The sequence below is a fragment of the Biomphalaria glabrata genome, chromosome 7 (genome assembly GCF_947242115.1).
Source record: "Biomphalaria glabrata chromosome 7, xgBioGlab47.1, whole genome shotgun sequence".
Taxonomy (NCBI): Eukaryota; Metazoa; Mollusca; class Gastropoda; family Planorbidae; genus Biomphalaria; species Biomphalaria glabrata.
This window is the reverse complement of record NC_074717.1, coordinates 31,885,466-31,898,089: the sequence shown is the minus strand read 5'-3', so window position 1 is coordinate 31,898,089 and position 12,624 is coordinate 31,885,466. Positions and strand designations below refer to the sequence as shown.

The 12,624-nt window shown below is 38.5% G+C and overlaps 1 protein-coding gene across 1 annotated transcript in view; it reads right to left on the bottom strand.

Moving 5' to 3' along the window:
* LOC106064646 (uncharacterized) overlaps window positions 1-6,524 on the bottom strand; it is a 64,963-nt gene extending 58,439 nt beyond the window's left edge. Inside the window, exon 1 of the mRNA XM_056034360.1 lies at window positions 6,273-6,524. Within this exon, the coding sequence (XP_055890335.1) occupies window positions 6,273-6,327 (55 nt within the window). The 5' untranslated portion in view covers window positions 6,328-6,524. The remainder of the gene's footprint in view (window positions 1-6,272) is intronic.
* Between the last annotated feature and the right edge of the window lie 6,100 nt (window positions 6,525-12,624).

Sequence of the window (12,624 nt, the reverse complement as noted above, 5' to 3'; positions counted from 1 at the left end):
ATGGTAATAATTCACCAGCAAAATAAAAATAATAATAAGGCTTGTCTTAGAGTCCGAAAATTAATGAGGATTGCAGCTGTGACCTACATATCTTGCCACATCCAGGGCAAGCATAACCATTGTCCGCGATGCTCGATTAAGATTTTCTTTTAGCGTCTGCGTCTGTCCTCGGCAGCAAATTTTCTTTTGGTCTCAAATGTGTATCCGCGGCCTTTGTATAGAGGGAATTCTTTAAGTCCGACAGTTACGCTGGACAGAGCAGTATCCTATATGGGAGACGAATCTTAGACGAACGCATGCCAAAGGCAGTGTTTTTTTTTTGGTGAGCTAAAAAGTGGTTGACGTAACACCGAAACCCTTAAAAGACCAGCTTATGGCGCAAACTTGACTTAGCTGACATAGAAGAGAGCACATGGTTGCATGCAACCTCAGAACGAGACAGCTGGAGGTCACCAGCAAAATAAACAACAAAGTAAAAGGTATCTACACCGCTCTACACAATTAAAGTGTAAACAACTTATTAAGCACTTAAAACACAATAACTAATCATATATCGGCACATTTAATTTCATTACTTTTCTTTCATAGTTCTATAATAAATCAATCTACATTAAGATGGTGCGCAAATGTTTAATTAGGTCTATTGATTCTTTAGAACTCGTTATTGTTTGCAAAGAAATATTTTAGTGTACTGCGGTAAGCCTAGTGACGTAAGCAGCGTTTTTCCCGTTTACGTCATGGAAAATTTTCATTCATAAAACATTCTAGCCAAAACTAATTTTTCGATAATGAGGCATTTTCAAACCGATATAACGGTCGACCTCGAGTTTTCCCGATGTGGCCAATGAGTTGAGAATTTTTTTCTCACTATTATGCACATACCGTGAACTTTTAAAGAAAATCGTTAGAGCCGTTTTCGAAATAAAATTTATATATATATATAAATATAAATATATATACATACATATATACAAGAATTGCTCGCTTAAGAGTATAGGATATATATATATATATATATATATTTTATTTCAAAAACGGCTCTAACGATTTTCTTTAAAATTTCAAGGTATGTGCATATTAGTGAGAAAAAAATTCTCAACTCATTGGCCACATCGGGAAAACTCGAGGTCGACCGTTATATCGGTTTGAAAATGCCTCATTATCGAAAAATTAATTTTGGCTAGAATGTTTTATGAATGAAATTTTATATATGACGTCAATAGGAAAAAACTTGACCCCGCTTACGTCACTGGGCTCACAGCAGTACACTAAGACATTTCTTCGCAAACAAGAAAAAGTTTTAATGAATCAATTGGCGTAATTAAACATTTGCGCACCATCTTATTGTACATTGATCAAGCTTATCTATGCCTTACTTGCACAACCAGGGCCGGCCCTAACATTTGCGGGCCCTATGTGAAATGGATTGCGCGCGGACCAGTAAGGGTAGGGATAAGGATAATAAGTGAAAATAAAGATTTTGTATTAGAAAATAAATTCGTATTTGCATTACAATTTTATTAAATGAAAGATGACAATGCCGTTTTTTTTTTATATCACGCGTAGGACTGGCGTTTACCATATTAATTGAAACCCCAAAATGACAATTTTGTCTTTTTAAGGACATTTTTATGAGTTTCAGATTTCCAGAAGCTCCTTGAAAACAAGGAGACCACGGGAACCTTATTATAAATTATAATGATTTAATTTAATAATTTACACCTACAATTAGCGGGGGGCTTTTGTACCTTCGGGGTCAGCTGTGGCAGCATAGACCTAAGGCTGGCCCAGATGATATCCAGCTCGCGGTCAACGAATTTTCATTACGCTGCTGCTTTTTTTTGGTTAACCTAAAAACCTCGGTAAAACAGAAGTCATGTTCCAGAAGTCACCCAATAAAACTTACTCCGCCCAAAGATCACCGCGCATAGACATCTCCTTAAAGTGGTAGATAACTTCACATTATCTGGGAAGCATAGTATCAAATGACGCATTTATTTAAAGAGAGGTTGATATGTGATCAGGGATAGTCGTGCTTTTGGACGCCTCCAAACGAGAGTGTGGCGAAATAAATCGCTCCGCCTATCTACAAAAATCAGTGTCAACCAGTGATTCCCCCAACCCCTCTATGTGGATCTGAGACATGATTACTTTATAGAAAGCAACTAAAACTTCTTAACGCCTTCACCAAAGACCGCAATACAAACAGCGATATTCTTGCAAAATGGTATGAACTTCTTATAATGAGACAGTCACGCTTTGCAGGGCACTTATTCCGTATGGGGGACGAACATATTTTAGGCAATCTTTTTTTTTTTTAGTAAGCTGAAAGGTCGGAGTAACAGAGATGCCTCACAATAACGCTTCTTTAGAATACTAACGCGATGTTTTTAAGTCTCTTATGAAAAAATGCGCGATTTTACTTTGTTACTAGGTGCACGTTTTACACTATAACGTAGAGATTTTGCATCACTTGATGATTCTTACTAAAGCCATAAAAATAAGGCTTGTCTTCGAGTCCAAAGATTAGTGAGGAATGCAGTATTTCCCGAGGCTGCGCAGCCCCAGCTGTGACCTAAATATTTTGCTACATCCAGGGCAAGCATAACCATTGTCCGCAAGTGGTCGATTTAGATTTTCTTTTCGCCGTCTGCGTTTGTCCTCGGCAGCAGATTTTCTTTTGGTCTCAAATGTGTATCCCTCGGCCTTCGTGAGTGACCTCAAGCTGTCTCGTTCGGAGGCCGCATACAACCAGGTGCTTTCTTCTATGTCAGTTAAGGAAAGTTGACGCCTAAGCTGGTCTTTGAAGCGTTTCCGTGGGGCGCATCTGTTACGTCGACCACCTTTTAGCTCACCAAAAAAAGACTGCCTTTGCATACGTTCGTCTCCTATAGGGGATACGTGCCCTACCCAGTGCAACTGTCGAAACAAAAGAAGTCCCTCATCGTCGATGTTGGTAGTGCGGTCCTGCCACCGTATTTCCATGATGGAGCGCAAGCATCTTTTGTGAAAGCACTCAAGAAGTCTTAGTTGTTTTCTGTAAAGTGTCCATGTCTCAGAGCCATAATGAATATATTAATTGCAATATTAAATGTCAGAAAGTAACCATTTTAGAAGTTACACTGCAAAAGCTTTCTTCCAGCCTATAATAGCCCAATAGTTTTACACGAAAGAAGCAATGTAAAACGTTAAGACGTGAGCTGTGGTTTTCTATAGGCCTACTGTTGGGGGGACTTTCTATTCTAATCGCCATGTACAATTACATTGAGAACTGACAGAACAAAAAGCAACTCTTCGGATTGATAGTCTTTACCCGATCGTTCATTTTCGTAATTACAAAAATATTCCCAAAATGACTTCGGGTATAATATCCTTCCTTAACAAATTATTCATCCGAGCGAGGCTCGGTCACCTAATATTTTTTAACTTAAAACAATTATTTTCCTGTCCACCCACAGCTAATTTCTTGTAGGATTTATCCCCCCTCGCACGTTTCTCACGGGACGAATCTCCACGTAAAACATTAACTAGCCTCTCTAGGGCTAACTTTTAATTATTGACCGCTGGACAGGTGACCAGCACACATTAAGTCGCTGCACCAGCGCTACACGCCGCGGCCTAATAACTTTTCACACCTATTTCCTCCCCCCCCCCCCGCAGGATACACATCGCTCTAAGAATAGCATTGCACTCGGGCTGGACAGGTACATATTTGCTTAAGACTTTACTCTCACGGTAGGCAACGAATATTGACCATAAATCTGACCTGACGCCTGACATCTCCGGTACATCGATACATGTGAGAAAATCAGCTAGATATCTTCCCCACCCGTTAAATGAAAAGTCCCAACTATATATAGAGAGAGACCAAAGCATTCCAAGTTAGGCCCACTAGGATTCATACAGTCTCCTCTGTTAGGAAGTTTAGTTGTGAGATTTCATTAGGGACAAACGGGTAAGTGTAAACATTTTTCTACACTCATTTTATCTTATAGGAATGTGTGAGTACACATTAGTACACAACCACGTTCCCCGTCATTACATTATGACTTTATTATGTATATACATTGTACTATTTTATGTCGATACTATATCTTCATATAGTATTACTAATGCCGCTATGGTTGTCTACATTTGAAACCATAGTTATTATATTTGATTTTGTTATGTTTCTCCATTCCCGTATTTTAGTGATAGATGTAAACAATAACCTTTCGTGAATCTAAGTACTGTCTAAGAACTTAGATCACAATGCTCTAAACTTACAGAGCCCATGTGAAATTAATCATTTCACATTTCTATTATATCCCTCATACATATTATGTCTCCCACCCTTGTGATCTTATAGTTCCTTGGATGAATGTAATTTTGATTAACTATATCAAACCCTTATTACTGTAGCCCTACCCCTAATATTTTATTTTCATCTTATCCTTTAGAATATAATATGCTCATTCCCCATTTTACTGTAACTGATTACTTATCGTCGTAATCAAATTTATTGGATGAATCTTGACAAGTATCATCCTACATTGTACTATAGCACATTTATTGTGGTTATCTTACTTATATCCTTTGTTATTGAGTTGTATACGTACTTTAAAGTTTTATACATAATTGTCTTAAATGCCTTATTGGGATTGATACCAATGCCTACATCTGAATGATTGCAAGGCATATGGGAATCCCTACTCAATGCCTTTAGGAGGTTCCTAATTGTATGTCTTATCCCCAGCCTGGTTGCTACCCCTGGTTGCTACACACGATTGCTACACCCGACTGCTACAACTACCAGATCTCCATAGAAAGCTGTAACCGGAGCAGACCACACCATATACCCCCCCCCCAAATTATATACCTGTTAGCAAGAAGGCATTGCCTACTGTCCTTGGCCTTAACATATTGCCCAGTGTCCACAGTGCCTCATACTGCCCAGTATCATCTGCCCAGTACCCGGCCCAAACTGTCCACTGCCCAATAGCTATTGCCTAATGCCGACAGGTTAGAGCAACCTTCGCAGCAGAAGATAAACTGGTGTTGAGTTAGCACGGCTCTCTACGAGCTAGAGATCACAGCTGAGAGATCATCCCACTACAACTTATTCTGCAGCACCAACCCTCTCTATTGCTAAACAGGCAGCGGCCTCACCCTAAAGCCAGTTTGCCTAAAGCAAAGAGAACATCTCGAGCCGACGTCCTAAGACAGAGCCGGATGACTCATCCTTCTGAGTGCCAGTCCTACGACCGCCAGAAGACGACCCACGGGCTAGCAGATAAGAAAATAAGTAGCAGACATAGGAACATTCTTCTCCTCCACTCACTCAATAATTAGCAATCCATGATGAGCAATTATTTTAGATATTAGTATCTTCATTTCATTTCTTAATTATAATTTTATTTGACCATTTTTCTTTTGTAAGCTTTCATTCATTAAATTATATTTATTTATAAACTTATAATATTGGTCTGTTCTTACTGTTAGTTGCGGTGTGCCTGTACAAAATCTTATATGTGAGCGGGATAAAATTAATAAAATTTCCCCTAGACATAAATAAACAAGCCAAATAATAACTAATTAACATCTCGTCACCCCCCCCCCCCCCCCGAAAGAAAATCCTGGCTACTCCCATGATATATATATCATGTTATATATGCATATAAATAGCGAGACAGAGAAAGAAAGACGCCAATAACACAATAGATGTTAGGATGTACAGATATCTAGAAATAAACTTTTTATTCTATACAGGAGTGGTTTGGTTTTGGTTTTAGGCACATCGGCACAATTTAGGCCATGTCGTGCCTGCAGTCCCTTAAGGACTACTCTCTCTCTAAACAACATTCATATCATTAAAATCAAGGTCTATTCACTGTTAAAAAGTAAAGGTAGTAAAAATTTAATTATTTGGTAAAAATCTAATGTAAAAAGTACATGTTCACAAATTCATAAAAAAGATCTTCGTAGACAACCCCACTTCCCGGATAAAGCCCAGTACCTTCCCAGGGTCGACATTATCAAATAGTGTTTTTAAGTTAGTGGCTCTAAAATATTTCTCCCTGACATCCTGGTATCTGGGGCAATCAACGTGGATATGTTCCACGGTGAGGCGAGAGTCACAGCTATACAGGAGTGGTTCAATGCTCTTTCATACACTTCTAGAAAATATACAATTTGCAATCTAGTCTAGTTCTAACCTATTACCTAACCTAGGATTCTTCTAGAGTCTAGAGCTAATAAGTAATAATGATTATGGTTTATTTTATTGTCCTTACCATACGTATTGCAGCCAATATTTGCAATGAAAACGCCCAATACCAGAATATTCATATTTGTTTATTCATTTTGCTTCACCATGGAAATTATGTTTCTCTAATGCAAAAATACTTAAAAAATCTATACAGGATCTAGGCAATAAGTTGATGCATTGATGTAGGACGCATACATTTAAAAAATAACAATTTCAAAAGTTGAGACACTAAAAATAATAACAGCTGAAACAAATATATAAGAAACATGCGAAAATTCAGTACTACTAGTTCATACTCTAGCTACATTACGGTTAAAATATTTGATGTATATGTTTTTTTTTTCCTTTAACACTCTAAAGCCCATCAATAAATCAACGCAAATTATAACACTCCCCCATCCCTAACACAATTTTCTAGTCATCAAATTCTCTATACATCATGTGTAACCTTCCATCTACTATCCCATACAAGAACAAAGGAGGTGGTCATAACGGAGCTAATCTATGCCGATGATTGCGCCCTGCTAGCTCACAATGAACATGACCTCCAGAACGCGATAAACGAATTTGCATACGCTGCCGCCTCTTTCGGTCTATCTATACATCTCGGGAAAACAGAAGTCATGTTCCAGAAGTCACCCAATGAAACATACTCAGCCCCAAGGATCACCGTAAACGGACAGCCCCTTAACGTGGTAGACCAGTTCACATATCTAGGTAGTATATGAACTTCTTATAGTCCGACAGCCAGGCTGGGCAGGGCACGTATCCCGTATGGGAACAAACATATTCCAAAGGCAAGGTGTTCGGGGTAACAAAGGTGCCCCACGGAAACGTTTCTTTAGAAAACTAATACAATGATTTAAGTCTATTAAAAAAAATTGCCCCATTTTACTTTGTCACAAAGTGCCTGCTTTACCCTATAACGTAGAGATTTGCGTCACTTGATGTTTCATAATAAAGCCATAATGAATATACTAATTGCATAATTAAATTTCTGAACGTAACCATCTGAGAAGTTACACTGCAAAGACTTTCTTCCAAGCCAATAATAGTAGGCCTACAATAGCTTTACGTAAAACTATAAGACGGACGTGAGCTGTGGTTTGTCTAGACTGTAGGAGGACTTAAGAGACTTATATTTAATCGCCATGTACAATTACATTTAGAACTAACTGAACACTAAAGCAACTCTTCAGATTAGTAGTCTTTATCCGATATTTCATTTTCGTAATTACAAAAATATTCTCAAAATGACTTCGGGTATATAACCTTCCTTAAGAAATTATTTAACCGAGCGAGGTTCGGCCACCTGGTACTGTTTACTAAGGACCCTATCATCGATACGTCAGTCCATACCTCTCCATCAGTGCCACCAAAGATTTTGAACCAGTAGGCACTCAGCATGAAATAGCATGAAAGACGAGCCTTTGACATGAAAACATGGCAGATAAACACACAAAACACTTTTTTGTTTGCCTGGAGCTCAATGACAACAAATAATTAAAAACGTATTTTTTAAAAGAAACAAAAAAAAAAACTCACTTTTCCAGGATTGGAATAAACTTATGGAAAATAAGCGCACTTTGGGTTACTGCCCCTTAATACTATTATAGGTTGAGGCTTGTCCGTAAATGGCCACAAAAACACACAGTTGTTTGGTGTACGTCAAGCATAACAGATCATTAATCTCTAAGGGGAAACACCATCAGATGATTCATAATGTTTATATATACCGCATGGAACTTTCATCCATAAATACACCAGGAGGAGAGGATAGAAAGGAGGAGAATGAACAAGTCGCAGGCTCAGCTTCAGTGATTAGTAAGTCTACTATGTCATTCAGTCTCATTATGAATCATTATCTTGCGAACGGCTAGATCAGTGTTTCTCAAAATTGTACCAGTGGCGCTCCCCCCCCCACCCCCACCCCCACACCTTTTTTTCTTTTAAGCCAGCTGGGCAATGGGAAAAGGCTGTAAGCTCACAAAAGTGAGGTCTTGATGGTTTTAGGAATGTAATGAAAAAGAACCACTGTTTGTATTATAATTTGTTCCAGTTTGTACTGGCATATGTATTTACACTATGTTTGACATTCATTGTAGGTTCAAAGAAGGTGCACTGCAGTTGTCTGTTACTATCAATCACGACAAATTATTAGTCTTATTTCTTTGTTAGACTACTTACAAAATTTATATATTGTTACGATCTTCTCTACCAGGCCTTCTGCAAACACTACTTAACAACACAACAGCACATCTAACACAAGAACTTGACAACAAGAGCTTCAAGTAACAATGTGGCGGTTTATTTACAAATACATCAACAGCCAATAATCACAATTGGCTACACTAACTTCAAATGCTTTCTTGTACTTAACAGAACTGCCTAACTAGCACTACAAGTCTCTCTAGCTCGTACAGCTACATTTTTGATGACTCGCTTTGTAGCACACAGTCCTTGCTGCTTCAGTCCTGGACTCCACTGTCTTTTCTTACACATTGTCTCTCGACATTAAAGGCTCTCGGTCACATGACCACAACACAGTTCATACTTGCGGTTATTAGAAGTACTGTCCCTTGTCTATCGACAGCCGTTGACCCGTTGGCCTGTGTGATTGGCCTGAGTCGTGTGTATCAGTAGGCCGCACATACATTAACCCTTTCGGTCCGCCACTGGAGTTACAACAATATATATGACTTTTTTGTATGCAATTAACGTCCTTAACATTCAGTAGAGCCAATCCGTTGTTGTTGTTTTTTTCTTTTTGTTAAATCGGAAAACAAAAAGTTTTCGTAGAGAATTTGTAACAGTTTTGTATACCACTATTTCAATTTCGTCACGGAGATGACACTGGAGAGTAGGGAAGCGTCCACGCCGTTTTTTAGTCAGCAGTGTGTCTGGGGGAAGGCTGTAAACCCTTAGGATAAGCGTTCTCCTGCTTTCTACGTTAAGATAACATAGACTGGCGTCTACAACTCACTTATTCTAATTGTAACAGAATTTCGTGTAAAAAAAAATAGTAAAGTAAAAAAAAGAGTGAGACGGGCTACTATGTGTGTCAAATTAAGTTTTAATATAGAAGAAGTAGCACTGAGCATTAGTTGTTATTTTTTTTAGATATATTAGAGATAGATATAGCGAAGCGGTTGTAATAGTCGAGGCTCCTCTTTGTGTTCTAACATTTTAGTTACACAGGAGTCGTCAACATGATGATGTACAGGAGTTTGGAGAAATTCGATCTTTCTGACTTAAGAAATCACGTTTTACCTAGTCTCTTCTGAAAACAATTATGTTGGTTTTTTTTTTGTTTCTACGAAGAAGATGAAACAAAGTCTTTTGTGTAAAATATTTCTTTTTTATGTTTGAAACATTGTTTTTAACATGTGTAAATTCGATAAAAAAATACAACACATGTGTTCTTTAAAAAGTAAATTGAACGGCCTCTTACCGTTGTCAGAACAGAGCGCCCCTCAGTTTGAGAAACGATGAGCTAGATCTTGACCGTACACGCATCCTACAGAAGCCTGGACGTCACGAAGCAGGCCTACGTGTCATGTTAAACCAAACAAGTAGCTCAATGAAATCAGTCATCAATTGAATGAATCTCAGACGCGTGCACCATTGTCATCAGAGTCAAACCACCGCCCCACCAGATAGACTATACTGTAACATTCTTGAAACCATACTCTCGTTTTGTCTTTTTTGTTTATCCAAAGGTAAAGAAAAAGATAAACATGAAGATATTTACATACATCATGGCCAATAGACTATACAATTACCACTACATGATTAAGGCTTGCAAATCTTGCAACATTTGTTTTCGCTCTGCGTTGAAACACCAGCCTGTGGATACCTAATTTTAAAAAAAAAGTGCATAGTTATAAAACAAAGTGGCGTCGATAGAAGGGGATGGTTTCGACGCACAGGGTGACACCCATCAGCTGAAGACTATCAAGCGGATTTACAAACAACTATTGTTGTATAGAACTTGCGCCTGTGAGATGAGGACATACAATTAATAAATGACAAGACCGTCATACCGTACTTTATCATCATCATCACTCCTTTGAGTTCCTCATGGAACATAGGGCCTCGACAAAAACACGCCACTCTCCACGGTCTCTTGCTAGCTTTTTGATGGTGTCCCAGCTCTTCCCGGTCTTCTCTGCTTCTTCAAGTACACTGCGTCGCCATGTTCTTTTTGATCTTCCTCTGCGTCTTGTTCCCTGGGGGTCCCACTCTAAGGCCTGCCTAGCTCTGTTGCTGGTATCTTTTCTAAGGGTGTGACCAATCCATCTCCACTTCCTTCTAAGATCTGCACTTCTACTATGTTTTTCTGTCCACTCATCTCCCACAGTTTGGTGTTTTCTACTTTGTCATACTAGTGTATTTTTAGGATATTTCTCAGGCATCTGTTGATGAAGGTCTGTATTTTTTTTGTTGTGGTTTCAGTTGTTCTCAATGTTTCAGAACCATACAGTAGGACAGCCTTGACATTAGAGTTAAAGATTCTTAGTTTAGTCTTGTTTGAGATGTAAGGAGATTTCCAGGTTGGTTTTAGCTGAGTAAATGTCTGCCGTGCTAGATTTATACGGCGTTTAATGTCTTCATCTGTTCCACCTGATATACTGACTACACTCCCAAGGTATATAAAATTTTCTACTTGGTCTATTGTCTGAGAATCCAATACTATGTCTCCACTTTGTTTATTGTTTACTTTAAGTACTTTAGTTTTTTGGTGGTTTATTTTGAGGCCTACTCTTTTTCCTACTTCGCTTAAAGCTGTGACCTTTTCTTGCATATCCTGTAGTCTGTGTGATAATAGGGCTATGTCATCAGCGAATTCCAGATCTTCCAGCTTTTGTGTGAGAGTCCATTGGATTCCTTTCCCTGCGTTAGAGTAGGCTTCAGTAGGAACAGCAGTGGTGAAAGAAGACATCCCTGTTTGACTCCTGTTGTGACTGGAAATTCCTCTGACAGCTTGCCACAGTGGGTTACTTGGCAGGTGAAACCATCATAAAGGTTCTTGATTATGGTTGTTATTTTATTGGGGATCCCATAATGTCTCATTACAGTCCAGATAGATTCTCTGTCGACACTATCAAAAGCTTTTTCAAAGTCGACAAAAGTTGCATAGAGAGGAGATTGCCATTCGACACATTGTTCTACAATTATCCTGAGTGTAGCTATTTGGTCAGCACAAGATCTCCCTTTTCTGAATCCGGCCTTTTCTTCCCTTAGGTGTTCATCACATGCTCCCTTTATTCTGTTTAGTAGGATTCTGCTAAAAATCTTGCTTGGTACTTACAGCAAAGTGATGCCTCGCCATTTCTCACATTGTGATAGATCTCCACTCTTTGGTATTTTTATTAGCAAGCACTTTTTCCACTCACCCAGAGGTGTTTCTGTTAACCAAATTTTGTTGAATAGTTTGTGCATTTGGTCAACTATTTCACTTCCTCCTTCTTTTAGTACTTCGGGTGGTATGTTGTCAATTCCAGCTGCTTTACCTGTCTTCATTTGTTTGAGTGCATTCCTTATTTCTTCTTTTGTTATTTCTTCCATGTTTATGTCTAGTGTTGGTCCTGCATTTAGATCTGGTGGATTTCGTGGTTTAGGTCTATTGAGCACTTCTTGAAAATATTCTTTCCATCTTTCAAGTTGTTCATTTATTGAAGAAAGTAGTTTTCCGTATTTGTCTCGGACTGGAACATTGCAATTAGCCTTTTTGGTACTGAGAAGTTTGGTGATTTTGTATAGTTGTTTTATATCTCCTTTACCTGCTGCTTCTTCTGCCTGTTCTGCCAGATTATTGTAAAATGATCGTTTGTCTTGTCTAAGCATTTTGGTGACTTTCTGTGAAACTGCTTGGTAGTCTTGTTTTGATTGTTACTTGTGGTTTCTTGTTTTTGCTAGGTTAACTGCCTGTTTAGCGCATTTCCTTTCTTCGATTAATTTCCATGTCTCGTCACTAATCCACTGTTTTTTCTTCTTATGGTTAAGGCTTATTACTTCATTGCTTGTTTCAGTAATAATTTCTTTGAAATTTTGCCAAGATTTATAGACGCTTTGTTTGGCCTCATCTAGTTGTAGCACAGCAAATCTATTTTGAAGGGATAGTTTGAATTCCTTTTTAATCTGGGTGTTGTGGAGCTTGTCTAGGTCAAATCTTTTCCTTTTGATTCTTTCTGTTTTATTGCTGGCCAGCTTCATTTTTAGTTTGGCAACAACTAGGTGGTTGTCTGAGTCAATATCTGCTCCTCTTCTGTTTCGTACATCTAGTAATGTGCTTCTCCAGTTTCGCCGTATGGTAATGTGGTCGATTTGATTCTCTGTTTTATTGTCTAGTGAAACCCATGTCACTTTGTGGCATT